The 16,613-nt window shown below is 50.2% G+C and overlaps 2 protein-coding genes across 2 annotated transcripts in view; both read right to left on the reverse strand.

Annotated features, from left to right (window-relative positions):
• Window positions 1-783, reverse strand: part of LOC135552131 (sodium/hydrogen exchanger 5-like) — a 37,470-nt gene extending 36,687 nt beyond the window's left edge. Inside the window, exon 1 of the mRNA XM_064983554.1 lies at window positions 284-783. Within this exon, the coding sequence (XP_064839626.1) occupies window positions 284-653 (370 nt within the window). The 5' untranslated portion in view covers window positions 654-783. The remainder of the gene's footprint in view (window positions 1-283) is intronic.
• Window positions 784-1,295: 512 nt separating this feature from the next.
• LOC135554425 (FH1/FH2 domain-containing protein 1-like) overlaps window positions 1,296-16,613 on the reverse strand; it is a 261,547-nt gene continuing 246,229 nt past the window's right edge. The window contains 5 exon segments of the mRNA XM_064986740.1: window positions 1,296-4,683; window positions 10,937-11,113; window positions 11,691-11,871; window positions 16,489-16,508; window positions 16,511-16,613. The exon segment at window positions 16,511-16,613 is cut by the window's right edge and continues 55 nt beyond it. Coding sequence (XP_064842812.1) covers window positions 4,601-4,683; window positions 10,937-11,113; window positions 11,691-11,871; window positions 16,489-16,508; window positions 16,511-16,613 — 564 coding nt within the window. The 3' untranslated portion in view covers window positions 1,296-4,600.

Raw genomic sequence — 16,613 nt, forward strand, 5'->3', positions numbered from 1 at the left:
CATTCATCTAGAAGGACTTCTCTTTAAATACCTAGCTGACCATTCATCTAGAAGGACTTTTCTTTAGTGTCGCTGGTCATTCCTGTTACATCGAACTTTACGGTTAAAATAGTTTAAGGTCGTCAAATAGACTAAAACAGCCCTGCATGTGTCATAGCCATATTTACAGGTTTGCTAAAATAGATTTTATAGACTGCGGGATATCACAAAGATCAAATGGTTGCTTGGTAACTCGGTTATATGCCAGTACATTCAGAGAAAAGGGTCAGATGTCCCCACTTACGGATTTTCGCGACACTCGCCACCAGGATCCATATAGCGATAATGTAAGGCGTCTGAACGTAGCTCCATTCCCACTGCACCATCTGAAACCCCCCGCCGTGGCGGTGCGACTCCCCGCCGTCCTCCGTGGTCGCGGACGGTTCCTCGGCGGACCGGGCCAAGGCAATACCCGGCGAGGCATACTCCTCCCGGGGCTGAACCTGGAAGCGGTCTAGAGAGGTGGTCGGAGAAGCGGGTAGCGACGGACCGGGTTGTCCCCCGCTACGCAGCCCCAGGTCCGGAAGAAACGACGCGTCTGTCGCGGGGAGGTCAGCCGCATCTTTACCGAATACCGAAAGCAGAAGGAGCACAGGCACACTGACGAGGAGCATCTTCCCGTTAAACTCACTCAGCCTCGCGTCATCTTCTATTCTCTTTTTATACACCCCATCAAGGGGAGTACCGGCGGTAAGATAAGAAGGACACGACGAAAGGGACTATACCTGTCACCTGTTTACAATATCAACAACACCTCTCTCTCTCTTTCACTCTCTCATTAAGCATTACGCTAGCGGTAACACAGTCGAGCCTCTACCGGCTGGCATAGCCGATCTTGCCACGTGACCCAAACTCTAAGAACCGCTAGGACCGAGCCCCGTTAAAGAGCCATTACATGCGCACGGGCCACAGCAGTGTGCGGATCTAAGCGCTTTCAATGTATTGTTTTTAAAGACGACTACTCCTGACCGTAGCATTTTGTGAAAGACCACTACTCTTGACCGTAGCATTTTGTGAAAGACCACTACTCTTGACCGTAGCATTCTGTGAAAGACCGCTACTCTTGACCGTAGCATTCTGTGAAAGACCACTACTCTTGACCGTAGCATTTTGTGAAAGACCACTACTTTTGACCGTAGCATTCTGTGAAAGACGATAGCATCCTGTGAAAGTTTGAGAGTTTACTACTAGAGCCACAAGGCAATGTAACCCATCACAATGGCAGTGAAAGAATAACATTGGTACAGTAGACGGTATGCTTGAAGATGTTTTTTTATTTATTCAGTTGGGAAACATTATACGATAAAACACTATTAAAATAAGATTTCAATTAGGCATTATTACAAACATTGAGCATTTAGTTACAGTTTGCCGTCGCTCCTGTGTCCAGACAGACGGTTTCATAACACGGCCATCGTGTCCTCAGCTTAGATCGTAACGATAGATCGTAACGATAGAAAATGGGCAATGTAACAGCAGGCAGAACACTGTGTCATACAATAACAGGTTATCTTTACCGGAAGGTTCAAATACATTTCAAACAGGGTTTAATAAGGAGAAAACATTCAGAGAGGAGGAAGAGGGTTTAATAACCAGAAAACATTCAGAGAGGAGGAAGAGGGGTGTATGTTTAACATATGTGCCTCAGAATAGGGACAGAAGTGGGGTACGTTTTAAAATGGCACCCTTCTCCCTACATATTGCAGTACTTTTAAACAGAGCCCTATGGGCTCTAGTCAAAAGTAGTGTACTACTGTATATAGGGAATAGGGTGCGATATGGGACTGTATATAGGGAATAGGGAGTGATTTGGGACACATCCGTGGAGTACATATATATACAGAAAATAGTGAATGTGTAAACAACATGCAGTACGCATTCACCTAGAACAAACATACTTCATATACACAGGTATACACACACCTCAATACACACAGGTATTAACAACTCAATACACACAGGTATACACACCGGTATTAACTCAATACACACAGGTATACACACAGGTATTAACTCAATACACACAGGTACACACACCTCAATACACACAGGTATACACACAGGTACACACACCTCAATACACACAGGTACACACACAGGTACACACACCTGTACTCAATTCAAGTACCGGTAGTGAACACGTGATCAGAAATAGTGAAGTCATGACAGCGTTTTCCTTGCCATTGTATCGTACCCCACCTCCCTGTGCAAGCAGACATCTCTTTATTCTGTACATATCACAGTCACGGCTTCCTCCACAACGCTGCCCTTAAATGACTGCATTTCAAAGAGAGACTGTGTGGATCAACCCCACCCTGTACATAACAATATGTTGTTCTTCAACGTGAACACATCTCTCTATATATATATACACACAATACCGTGTACCTCGGAAACAGAGGTCACCGTTAGTTCATCGCTACTGTGCACGTTGGAGACCAGAGTGGCGATGTTACGCGGAGTGGAATTAAACTTAACAATATGGGTGTAGGGTTGTTCTATACTGTTCTATATGACCAGAGGTTGTTCTATACTGTTCTATATGACCAGAGGTTGTTCTATACTGTTCTATATGACCAGAGGTTGTTCTATACTGTTCTATATGACCAGAGGTTGTTCTATATGACCAGAGGTTGTTCTATACTGTTCTACATGACCAGAGGTTGTTCTATATGACCAGAGGTTGTTCTATACTGTTCTACATGACCAGAGGTTGTTCTATACTGTTCTATATGACCAGAGGTTGTTCTATATGACCAGAGGTTGTTCTATATGACCAGAGGTTGTTCTATATGACCAGAGGTTGTTCTATATGACCAGAGGTCTCTCTCGGTGTGTGTGTGTGAGACATCTCTCTTGGTGTGTGTGAGACATCTCTCTCGGTGTGTGTGTGTGTGTGTGACATCTCTCTCGGTGTGTGTGTGTGTGTGACATCTCTCTCGGTGTGTGTGTGTGTGAGACATCTCTCTCGGTGTGTGTGAGACATCTCTCTCGGTGTGTGTGTGTGTGTGTGTGTGTGTGTGTGAGACATCTCTCTCGGTGTGTGTGTGTGTGTGAGACATCTCTCTTGGTGTGTGTGTGTGTGACATCTCTCTTGGTGTGTGTGTGTGAGACGTCTCTCTTGGTGTGTGTGTGTGAGACGTCTCTCTTGGTGTGTGTGTGTGAGACGTCGCTCTTGGTGTGTGTGTCTGAGACGTCTCTCTCGGTGTGTGTGTGTGAGACATCTCTCTCGGTGTGTGTGTGTGTGAGACATCTCTCTTGGTGTGTGTGTGTGTGACGTCTCTCTTGGTGTGTGTGTGTGAGACGTCTCTCTCGGTGTGTGTGTGTGAGACATCTCTCTCGGTGTGTGTGTGTGTGAGACATCTCTCTCGGTGTGTGTGTGTGTGAGACATCTCTCTTGGTGTGTGTGTCTGAGACGTCTCTCTTGATGTGTGTGTGGTCTGAGACCAGACTCAACATAACCTCTATATAACAACGTATAGAACAGACTATCTATAATTATAAAGTTAATAACATCGGATCCATTATAATTTATATTCAACCACTTCCCGACTAAAACATCCTGTTACACCCCCCCCCCACCCTGACTCCAGACACACAGTATAACCTTTAAAATATAGTGACGTCTGTCCTTAATGTTCAGTTAAATGTCCTTCACACTGTATATATATATTTATTCAATATGATACATCAGGACGTTTACGACACCAAAACATCTGAATATTTAAATCCACACCTGAAACACTGCTTCAGCCAGGTTCTGTGTCAAGAGACCATTTAGAGGGAAAAACCCCAATGAACAAGAGTTCTCACGTTTTCCTGTAAAATATAAACGGTTGTTTTGTAGTGAGACAGGAACAAGCCCAAAGCATTGTGGGAGGGAGGGGGGGGGGGGGCTACTGTAGTCAGCACCAGCATGTCCTTCCTACATGTACTGTCTCTTCTTTCTGTCACGTCAGGACTTTCTAAGATCCAGACCCTCGGTACGAGCTTCATCCTTCCTCTTCATGGCTGGTGTGTCTGGTGGTGCTGTGTGTGCGTTCAGAGCTGGTCTCCAGTCTGTGTAGGTCTCTCTGTGTGTTCAGAGCTTGTCTCCAGTCTGTGTAGGTCTCTCTGTGTGTTCAGAGCTGGTCTCCAGTCTGTGTAGGTCTCTCTGTGTGTTCAGAGCTTGTCTCCAGTCTGTGTAGGTCTCTCTGTGTGTTCAGAGCTTGTCTCCAGTCTGTGTAGGTCTCTCTGTGTGTTCAGAGCTGGTCTCCAGTCTGTGTAGGTCTCTCTGTGTGTTCAGAGCTTGTCTCCAGTCTGTGTAGGTCTCTCTGTGTGTTCAGAGCTGGTCTCCAGTCTGTGTAGGTCTCTCTGTGTGTTCAGAGCTTGTCTCCAGTCTGTGTAGGTCTCTCTGTGTGTTCAGAGCTTGTCTCCAGTCTGTGTAGGTCTCTCTCTGTGTTCAGAGCTGGTCTCCAGTCTGTGTAGGTCTCTCTGTGTGTTCAGAGCTTGTCTCCAGTCTGTGTAGGTCTCTCTGTGTGTTCAGAGCTGGTCTCCAGTCTGTGTAGGTCTCTCTGTGTGTTCAGAGCTTGTCTCCATTCTTGTTGCCAAGTCCCAGAGCCTGAACCACGTCAACACTTAGTCCGCTCTTCAGTGTCCTCCTCACTGCAACACACAGAAACACCATGTCAAACTAAATGAGAACAATGCACACACAGGGAAACACACACACACACGTTACCACGTCAACGCACCGTCTCAGGGATAAAAAAAACCCACATACCCATTTCACAGCTCCCACTGGTCCGGAGGATAGACTACTGTAGACTACTATAGACTACTGTAGACTACTATAGACTACTATAGACTACTATAGACTACTGTAGACTACTATAGACTACTATAGACTACTATAGACTACTATAGACTACTATAGACTACTGTAGACTACTGTAGACTACTGTAGACTACTGTAGACTACTGTAGACTACTATAGACTACTATAGACTACTATAGACTACTATAGACTACTGTAGACTACTGTAGACTACTGTAGACTACTGTAGACTACTATAGACTACTATAGACTACTATAGACTACTATAGACTACTATAGACTACTGTAGACTACTGTAGACTACTGTAGACTACCAAAGAATACTGTAGACTACTATAGACTACTATAGACTACTATAGACTACTATAGACTACTGTAGACTACTGTAGACTACTGTAGACTACCAAAGAATACTGTAGACTACTAAAGAATACTGTAGACTACTATAGACTACTATAGACTACTATAGACTACTGTAGACTACTGTAGACTACTGTAGACTACTGTAGACTACTATAGACTACTGTAGACTACTGTAGACTACTGTAGACTACTGTAGACCAGAGCCCTATTCCCTATATAGTGGTACTACTATAGACCAGAGCCCTATTCCCTATATAGTGGTACTACTATAGACCAGAGCCCTATTCCCTATATAGTGGTACTACTATAGACCAGAGCCCTATTCCCTATATAGTGGTACTACTATAGACCAGAGCCCTATTCCCTATATAGTGGTACTACTATAGACCAGAGCCCTATTCCCTATATAGTGGTACTACTATAGACCAGAGCCCTATTCCCTATATAGTGGTACTACTATAGACCAGAGCCCTATTCCCTATATAGTGGTACTACTATAGACCAGAGCCCTATTCCCTATATAGTACACTACTATAGACCAGAACCCTATTCCCTATATAGTGGTACTACTATAGACCAGAGCCCTATTCCCTATATAGTGGTACTACTATAGACCAGAGCCCTATTCCCTATATAGTGGTACCATTTTGTTCTTGTTACTGAGACATCAGAATGTCAGTTGACAACAGGTATCAGTTCTTCATTTCTGGGGGAATGAAAGCTGGGTGTTTACTGTGTAGTGTCTGATATCTTTAGAGAGGAACCAACAACAGAGATATTATGGGCTCAGGGAGATAACGCTCTGTTGTCCAGATAAACCTCTGTTATGGACACACATCATACTGTGGATGGACACACAAGGACAGAGACACACAGACAGGGACAAAAGGGCTTATCCCTTAGTGGCGTCACACATCTCACCCTTTTCAGGTACAGGAGGTGGAATCACAATGAGACCAAGAGGGAAGACAGTCGTCTCCAAGCCTCGTAGGACTACAGAGTGGAGGGAAGACAGTCGTCACCAAGCCTCGTAGGACTACAGAGTGGAGGGAAGACAGTCGTCACCAAGCCTCGTAGGACTACAGAGTGGAGGGAAGACAGTAGTCACCAAGCCTCGTAGGACTACAGAGTGGAGGGAAGACAGTCGTCACCAAGCCTCGTAGGACTACAGAGTGGAGGGAAGACAGTCGTCACCAAGCCTCGTAGGACTACAGAGTGGAGGGAAGACAGTCGTCACCAAGCCTCGTAGGACTACAGAGTGGAGGGAAGACAGTAGTCACCAAGCCTCGTAGGACTACAGAGTGGAGGGAAGACAGTCGTCACCAAGCCTCGTAGGACTACAGAGTGGAGGGAAGACAGTCGTCACCAAGCCTCGTAGGACTACAGAGTGGAGGGAAGACAGTGGTCACCAAGCCTCATAGGACTACAGAGTGGAGGGAAGACAGTCGTCACCAAGCCTCGTAGGACTACAGAGTGGAGGGAAGACAGTGGTCACCAAGCCTCGTAGGACTACAGAGGGGAGGGAAGACAGTAGTCACCAAGCCTCGTCTAGTAGGACTACAGAGTGGACTACAGAGTGGAGGGAAGACAGTGGTCACCAAGCCTCGTCTAGTAGGACTACAGAGTGGATGAAGACAGTAGTCACCAAGCCTCGTCTAGTAGGACTACAGAGGGGAGGGAAGACAGTAGTCACCAAGCCTCGTCTAGTAGGACTACAGAGTGGAGGGAAGACAGTAGTCACCAAGCCTCGTCTAGTAGGACTACAGAGTGGAGGGAAGACAGTAGTCACCAAGCCTCGTCTAGTAGGACTACAGAGTGGAGGGAAGACAGTAGTCACCAAGCCTCGTCTAGTAGGACTACAGAGTGGAGGGAAGACTGTAGTCACCAAGCCTCGTCTAGTAGGACTACAGAGTGGAGGGAAGACTGTAGTCACCAAGCCTCGTCTAGTAGGACTACAGAGTGGAGGGAAGACAGTAGTCATCAAGCCTCGTCTAGTAGGACTACAGAGTGGAGGGAAGACAGTAGTCACCAAGCCTCGTCTAGTAGGACTACAGAGTGGAGGGAAGACAGTAGTCACCAAGCCTCGTCTAGTAGGACTACAGAGTGGAGGGAAGACAGTAGTCACCAAGCCTCGTCTAGTAGGACTACAGAGTGGAGGGAAGACAGTAGTCACCAAGCCTCGTCTAGTAGGACTACAGAGTGGAGGGAAGACAGTAATCACCAAGCCTCGTCTAGTAGGACTACAGAGTGGAGGGAAGACAGTCGTCACCAAGCCTCGTCTCGTAGGACTACAGAGTGGAGGGAAGACAGTCGTCACCAAGCCTCGTCTAGTAGGACTAGAGTGGACTACAGATTGGATGAAGACAGTAGTCACCAAGCCTCGTCCCGTAGGACTACAGAGTGGATGTCTTTTGTTCCAGCCAAACACTACTGTAACTGGTATCGACCAGAATGACCTTGATTAGTTGACATACTGTGTTATTGACTGTGTGTTTGTTTACTCCATGTGTAACTCTGTGTTGTTGTTTGTGACACACTGCTTTGCTTTATCTTGGTCTGGGTCGCAGTTGTAAATGAGAACTTGTTCTCAACTAGCTCACCTGGTTAAATAAAGGTTAAATAATTTTTTTTTTTTTTTTAAATTAGGTGCTGGGCTTGAACAAAAGCCTGCACATCTACAAGGCTAGTGATGAACGGTGGGAGCTGTATGGAATGGTACAGTGCCTTGCGAAAGTATTTGGCCCCCTTGAACTTTGCGACCTTTTGCCACATTTCAGGCTTCAAACATAAAGATATAAAACTATTTTTTTTGTGAAGAATCAACAACAAGTGGGACACAATCATGAAGTGGAACGACATTTATTGGATATTTCAAACTTTTTTAACAAATCAAAAACTGAAAAATTGGGCGTGCAAAATTATTCAGCCCCCTTAAGTTAATACTTTGTAGTGCCACCTTTTGCTGCGATTACAGCTGTAAGTCGCTTGGGGTATGTCTCTATTAGTTTTGCACATTGAGAGACTGAAATTTTTTCCCATTCCTCCATGCAAAACAGCTCGAGCTCAGTGAGGTTGGATGGAGAGCATTTGTGAACAGCAGTTTTCAGTTATTTCCACAGATTCTCGATTGGATTCAGGTCTGGACTTTGACTTGTCCATTCTAACACCTGGATATGTTTATTTTTGAACCATTCCATTGTAGATTTTGCTTTATGTTTTGGATCATTGTCTTGTTGGAAGACAAATCTCCGTCCCAGTCTCAGGTCTTTTGCAGACTCCATCAGGTTTTCTTCCAGAATGGTCCTGTATTTGGCTCCATCCATCTTCCCATCAATTTTAACCATCTTCCCTGTCCCTGCTGAAGAAAAGCAGGCCAAAACCATGATGCTGCCACCACCATGTTTGACAGTGGGGATGTTGTGTTCAGGGTGATGAGCTGTGTTGCTTTTACGCCAAACATAACGTTTTGCATTGTTGCCAAAAAGTTCAATTTTGGTTTCATCTGACCAGAGCACCTTCTTCCACATGTTTGGTGTGTCTCCCAGGTGGCTTGTGGCAAACTTTAAACGACACTTTTTATGGATATCTTTAAGAAATGGCTTTCTTCTTGCCACTCTTCCATAAAGGCCAGATTTGTGCAATATACAACTGATTGTTGTCCTATGGACAGAGTCTCCCACCTCAGCTGTAGATCTCTGCAGTTCATCCAGAGTGATCATGGGCCTCTTGGCTGCATCTCTGATCAGTCTTCTCCTTGTATGAGCTGAAAGTTTAGAGGGACGGCCAGGTCTTGGTAGATTTGCAGTGGTCTGATACTCCTTCCATTTAAATATTATCGCTTGTACAGTGCTACTTGGGATGTTTAAATCTTGAGAAATCTTTTTGTATCCAAATCCGGCTTTAAACTTCTTCACAACAGTATCTCGGACCTGCCTGGTGTGTTCCTTGTTCTTCATGATGCTCTCTGCGCTTTTAACGGACCTCTGAGACTATCACAGTGCAGGTGCATTTATACAGAGACTTGATTACACACAGGTGGATTGTATTTATCATCATTAGTCATTTAGGTCAACATTGGATCATTCAGAGATCCTCACTGAACTTCTGGAGAGTTTGCTGCACTGAAAGTAAAGGGCCTGAATAATTTTGCACCCAATTTTTCAGTTTTTGATTTGTTAAAAAAGTTTGAAATATCCAATAAATGTCGTTCCACTTCATGATTGTGTCCCACTTGTTGTTGATTCTTCACAAAAAAATACAGTTTTATATCTTTATGTTTGAAGCCTGAAATGTGGCAAAAGGTCCCAAAGTTCAAGGGGGCCGAATACTTTCGCAAGGCACTGTAGTACAGCAGCCTCTCTACATAGTACAAGGCTAGTGATGAACGGTGGGAGCTGTATGTAATGGTAGGACAGCAGCCTCTCTACATAGTACAAGGTTAGTGATGAACGGTGGGAGCTGTATGTAATGGTAGGACAGCAGCCTCTCTACATAGTACAAGGCTAGTGATGAACGGTGGGAGCTGTATGTAATGGTAGGACAGCAGCCTCTACATAGTACAAGGCTAGTGATGAACGGTGGGAGCTGTATGTAATGGTAGGACAGCAGCCTCTCTACATAGTACAAGGCTAGTGATGAACGGTGGGAGCTGTATGTAATGGTAGTACAGCAGCCTCTCTACATAGTACAAGGCTGGTGATGAACGGTGGGAGCTGTATGTAATGGTAGGACAGCAGCCTCTCTACATAGTACAAGGCTAGTGATGAACGGTGGGAGCTGTATGTAATGGTAGGACAGCAGCCTCTACATAGTACAAGGCTAGTGATGAACGGTGGGAGCTGTATGTAATGGTAGGACAGCAGCCTCTCTACATAGTACAAGGCTAGTGATGAACGGTGGGAGCTGTATGTAATGGTAGGACAGCAGCCTCTCTACATAGTACAAGGCTAGTGATGAACGGTGGGAGCTGTATGTAATGGTAGGACAGCAGCCTCTCTACATAGTACAAGGCTAGTGATGAACGGTGGGAGCTGTATGTAATGGTAGGACAGCAGCCTCTACATAGTACAAGGCTAGTGATGAACGGTGGGAGCTGTATGTAATGGTAGGACAGCAGCCTCTACATAGTACAAGGCTAGTGATGAACGGTGGGAGCTGTATGTAATGGTAGGACAGCAGCCTCTACATAGTACAAGGCTAGTGATGAACGGTGGGAGCTGTATGTAATGGTAGGACAGCAGCCTCTACATAGTACAAGGCTAGTGATGAACGGTGGGAGCTGTATGTAATGGTAATACAGCAGACTCTCTACATAGTACAAGGCTAGTGATGAACGGTGGGAGCTGTATGTAATGGTAATACAGCAGCCTCTCTACATAGTACAAGGCTAGTGATGAACGGTGGGAGCTGTATGTAATGGTAGTACAGCAGCCTCTCTACATAGTACAAGGCTAGTGATGAACGGTGGGAGCTGTATGTAATGGTAGGACAGCAGCCTCTACATAGTACAAGGCTAGTGATGAACGGTGGGAGCTGTATGTAATGGTAGGACAGCAGCCTCTCTACATAGTACAAGGCTAGTGATGAACGGTGGGAGCTGTATGTAATGGTAGGACAGCAGCCTCTACATAGTACAAGGCTGGTTTAGTTGAAGGGATCAATACAACAACAGGCTCTGGTCTACCTAAAGGGCCCTCCTCTCCATGTTGTCATACTCACACGACTTCCTGTTGAGGCGGGAGCGTTTGCGTGTCTTGGGGCTGGACGGCCTCTCTGAGGGGCTTCTGGTAACAGACTTGACGAGCCGATCCATGATCTCATCCGTAGCATCATCCTGGGAGCTAGCACCGTCCTCTTTGGCTACAGACATCTGGGATGGACTAACTGGGCCGAGACCTGGGGACGAAATCAAATCAAACTTTAGCTTAAAGCTAACACAACGTGCCATTGGAACACAGGAGTGATGGTTGCTGATAATGGGCCTCTGTTACCCCTATGTAGATATTCCATTTAAAAACAAAATCTGCCGTTTCCAGCTACAACAGTCATTCACAACATTAACAATGTCTACACTGTATTTCTGATCAATTTTAATTTACTTTTTTTTTGTGCTTTTCTTTGATAAACAAGGACATTTCTAAGTGACCCCAAACTTTTGAACGATAGTGTGTGTGAGTGTGTGTGTGTGTGTGAGAGAGAGTGAGAGTTAGTGAGAGTGTGTATGAGAGAGTGAGAGTGAGAGAGAGTGTGTGTGTGTGTGTGTGTGTGTGTGTGTGTGTGTGTGTGTGTGTGTGTGTGTGTGTGTGTGTGTATATATATATATAGTTCCCTCCAGAGACTGCTGGGATGCACTGATTTATTCCCCTTCATTATGCTTGAAATGCCAACCCATTCCAGAGCGAGCACCATGCTAGCAGACAGAGGTCCTGCTGGGGGTGTGTATTGGTGTGTCTGCATCCCCCGTGGGTCTTACTGCGGTAGCCTCGGTTGCGGCGCTGGTTCCCCTGGTGGTCGGTACCGCTGGAGGTGTTGAGCATGTTCTTCATGTTGTCGTGCTCCTCCTGGGCTGGATCTGGATCTGGCTCCGTCGGCCTGGAGCCAAGGGAGGGGCTGTCCTGGGACTGGGGAGACACCACCCCCGAGAACTTCTCCGTCTGGGAGTGGGGAGGAGAGAGAGAGGGGGGGTGGAGAAGGAGGAAGGGAGGGAGGGAGGGAGAGAGGAGGAGAGAGGGAGGGGGGTGGAGAAGGAGGAAGGGAGGGAGGGAGGGAGGGAGAGAGGAGAGAGGGAGGGGGGTGGAGAAGGAGGAAGGGAGGGAGGGAGGGAGAGAGGGAGAGAGGAGGAGAGAGGGAGGGGGGGTGGAGAAGGAGGAAGGGAGGGAGGGAGGGAGGGAGGGAGGGAGGAGAGAGAGAGGGGGTGGAGAAGGAGGAAGGGAGGGAGGGAGGGAGGGAGGAGAGAGAGAGGGGGGGGGGAGAAGGAGGAAGGGAGGGAGGGAGGGAGAGAGAGAGGGGGGTGGAGAAGGAGGAAGGGAGGGAGGGAGGGAGGGAGGGAGAGAGAGGGGGGGTGGAGAAGGAGGAAGGGAGGGAGGGAGGGAGGGAGGAAGGGAGGGAGGGGGGGTGGAGAAGGAGGAAGGGAGGGAGGGAGGGAGGGAGGAGGAGAGAGGGAGGGGGGGGTGGAGAAGGAGGAAGGGAGGGAGGGAGGGGAGGGAGGAGAGAGAGAGGGGGGGTGGAGAAGGAGGAAGGGAGGGAGGGAGGGAGGGAGGGAGGAAGGGAGGGAGGGGGTGGAGAAGGAGGAAGGGAGGGAGGGAGGGAGGGAGGGAGGGAGGGAGGGAGGAGGAGAGAGGGAGGGGGGGTGGAGAAGGAGGAAGGGAGGGAGGGAGGGAGAGAGGAGGGAGAGAGGGAGGGGGGGTGGAGAAGGAGGAAGGGAGGGAGGGAGGGAGGGAGAGAGGAGGAGAGAGGGAGGGGGGGTGGAGAAGGAGGAAGGGAGGGAGGGAGGGAGAGAGGAGGAGAGAGGAGAGAGGGAGGAAGAAAGAGAGAGGGAGGGAGGGAGTGTAAGAGGGAGGGAGGGAGTGTAAGAGGGAGGGAGGGAGGGAGTGTAAGAGGGAGGGAGGGTGGGAGGTAGGGAGGGAGGGTGGGAGGTAGGGAGGGAGGGTGGGAGGTAGGGAGGGAGTGTAAGAGGGAGGGAGGGAGGGAGTGTAAGAGGGAGGGAGGGTGGGAGAGAGGAGGAGAGAGGGAGGAAGAAAGAGTGTGGGAGGGAGGGAGTGTAAGAGGGAGGGAGGGAGTGTAAGAGGGAGGGAGGGTGGGAGAGAGGAGGAGAGAGGGAGGAAGAAAGAGAGAGGGAGGGAGTGTAAGAGGGAGGGAGGGTGGGAGGTAGGGAGGGAGGGTGGGAGGTAGGGAGGGAGGGTGGGAGAGGCAGCATGGATTCAGACACTGGTGTAAAATGTAGAGGGAGGGTAATGACTTCTAAAATCCACTTTGCATTTTAAATGAGAAAATGTCAATGTGTGAAGGCAGGTTTAATAAAGCCAGGTTTAATAAAGCCATAGTGCGGTTTAATAAAGCCAGGTTTAATAAAGCCAGGTTTAATAAAGCCATAGTGTAGTTTAATAAAGCCAGGTTTAATAAAGCCTGGTTTAATAAAGCTAGGTTTAATAAAGCCATAGTGTAGTTTAATAAAGCCAGGTTTAATAAAGTCAGTGGTTTAATAAAAGCCCGGTTTAATAAAGCCAGGTTTAATAAAGTCAGTGGTTTAATAAAGCCCGGTTTAATAAAGCCAGGTTTAATAAAGCCATAGTGTAGTTTAATAAAGCCAGGTTTAATAAAGCCTGGTTTAATAAAGCCAGGTTTAATAAAGCCATAGTGTAGTTTAATAAAGCCAGGTTTAATAAAGCCCGGTTTAATAAAGCCAGGTTTAATAAAGCCCGGTTTAATAAAGCCAGGTTTAATAAAGCCCGGTTTAATAAAGCCATAGTGTGGCTTTAATAAAGCCATAAGGTGCCTCTACCCCCTAGCTCTACCCCCAGACCCAAACCTAGCCCTTCTCTAAGCCCTACCCCCTACCCCCCAGCCCTATCCCACAGCCTAGCTCCATCCCCAGACCTAGCTCTACCCTCTACCCCCAGACCTAGCTCTACCCCCAGACCTAGCTCTACCCCCAGACCTAGCTCTACCCCCAGACCTAGCTCTACCCCCAGACCTAGCTCTACCCCCAGACCTTTACCCACAGACCTAGCTCTACCCCCTCTACCCCCAGACCTAGCTCTACCCTCTACCCCAGACCTAGCTCTACCCTCTACCCCCAGACCTAGCTCTACCCTCTACCCCCAGACCTAGCTCTACCCTCTACCCCCAGACCTAGCTCTACCCTCTACCCCCAGACCTAGCTCTACCCTCTACCCCCAGACCTAGCTCTACCCTCTACCCCCAGACCTAGCTCTACCCTCTACCCCCAGACCTAGCCCTACCCTCCACCCCCAGACCTAGCTCTACCCTCTACCCCCAGACCTACCCCCAGACCTACCCCCAGACCTAGCTCTACCCTCTACCCCCAGACCTAGCTCTACCCTCTACCCCCAGACCTAGCTCTACCTCTACCCCCAGACCTAGCTCTACCCTCTACCCCCAGACCTAGCTCTACCCTCCACCCCCAGACCTAGCCCTACCCTCCACCCCCAGACCTAGCTCTACCCTCTACCCCCAGACCTAGCCCTACCCTCCACCCCCAGACCTAGCCCACCCTCCACCCCCAGACCTAGCCCTACCCTCCACCCCCAGACCTAGCCCTACCCTCCACCCCCAGACCTAGCTCTACCCTCCACCCCCAGACCTAGCCCTCCCCAGACCTAGCCCTACCCTCCACCCCCAGAAACCCTCCACCCCCAGACCTAGCCCTACCCTCCACCCCCAGACCTAGGTCACCTCCACCCCCAGACCTAGCCCTGGCCCCCAGACCTAGCCCTACCCTCCACCCCCAGACCTAGCCCTACCCTCCACCCCCAGACCTAGCTCTACCCTCCACCCCCAGACCTAGCCCTACCCCCAGACCTAGCCCTACCCTCCACCCCCAGACCTAGCCCTACCCTCCACCCCCAGACCTAGCCCTACCCTCCACCCCCAGACCTAGCTCTACCCTCCACCCCCAGACCTAGCCCTACCCCAGACCTAGCCCTACCGTCCACCCCCAGACCTAGCCCTACCCTCCACCCCCAGACCTAGCCCTACCCTCCACCCCAGACCTAGCCCTACCCTCCACCCCCAGACCTAGCTCTACCCTCCACCCCAGACCTAGCCCTACCCCCAGACCTAGCCCTACCCTCCACCCCCAGACCTAGCCCTACCCTCCACCCCCAGACCTAGCCCTACCCTCCACCCCCAGACCTAGCTCTACCCTCCAGGGGAGCCCTACCCCCAGACCTAGGGGTACCCTCCACCCCCAGACCTAGCCCTACCCTCCACCCCCAGACCTAGCTCTACCCTCCACCCCCAGACCTAGCCCTACCCCCAGACCTAGCCCTACCCTCCACCCCCAGACCTAGCCCTACCCTCCACCCCCAGACCTAGCCCTACCCTCCACCCCCAGACCTAGCTCTACCCTCCACCCCCAGACCTAGCCCTACCCCCAGACCTAGCCCTACCGTCCACCCCCAGACCTAGCCCTACCCTCCACCCCCAGACCTAGCCCTACCCTCCACCCCCAGACCTAGCCCTACCCTCCACCCCCAGACCTAGCCCTACCCTCCACCCCCAGACCTAGCCCTACCCTCCACCCCCAGACCTAGCCCTACCCTCCACCCCCAGACCTAGCCCTACCCCCAGACCTAGCCCTACCCTCCACCCCCAGACCTAGCCCTACCCTCCACCCCCAGACCTAGCCCTACCCTCCACCCCCAGACCTAGGGGTACCCTCCACCCCCAGACCTAGCCCTACCCCCAGACCTAGCCCTACCCTCCACCCCCAGACCTAGCCCTACCCTCCACCCCCAGACCTAGCTCTACCCTCCACCCCCAGACCTAGCCCTACCCCCAGACCTAGCCCTACCCTCCACCCCCAGACCTAGCCCTACCCTCCACCCCCAGACCTAGCCCTACCCTCCACCCCCAGACCTAGCCCTACCCTCCACCCCCAGACCTAGCCCTACCCCCAGACCTAGCCCTACCCTCCACCCCCAGACCTAGCCCTACCCTCCACCCCCAGACCTAGCCCTACCCTCCACCCCCAGACCTAGACCCTCCACCCCCAGACCTAGCCCTACCCCCAGACCTAGGGACCCTCCACCCCCAGACCTAGCCCTACCCTCCACCCCCAGACCTAGCTCTACCCTCCACCCCCAGACCTAGCCCTACCCCCAGACCTAGCCCTACCCTCCACCCCCAGACCTAGCCCTACCCTCCACCCCCAGACCTAGCCCTACCCTCCACCCCCAGACCTAGCCCTACCCCCAGACCTAGCCCTACCCTCCACCCCCAGACCTAGCCCTACCCTCCACCCCCAGACCTAGCCCTACCCTCTACCCCCAGACCTAGCCCTACCCTCTACCCCCAGACCTAGCCCTACCCTCTACCCCCAGACCTAGCCCTACCCTCTACCCCCAGACCTAGCCCTACTCTCCACCCCCAGACCTAGCCCTACCCTCCACCCCCAGACCTAGACCCTCCACCCCCAGACCTAGCTCTACCCTCCACCCCCAGATATTAGCCCTACCCTCCACCCCCAGACCTAGCCCTACCCTCCACCCCATGGAAGCCCTACCCCCAGACCTACACCCCAGACCCACCTCAGTGATCATCTTTCCCTGGTCTTGGTGTTCAGTGGGTAGGTTTGTTTCTGGGTCCCCCTCTCCCTGGTGGTCCGGTATTCCAGAGAAAACTCACTGATAATCTTACAGAAGTGGGTCACCTT

The sequence above is a fragment of the Oncorhynchus masou genome, chromosome 2 (genome assembly GCF_036934945.1).
Source record: "Oncorhynchus masou masou isolate Uvic2021 chromosome 2, UVic_Omas_1.1, whole genome shotgun sequence".
Taxonomy (NCBI): Eukaryota; Metazoa; Chordata; class Actinopteri; order Salmoniformes; family Salmonidae; genus Oncorhynchus; species Oncorhynchus masou.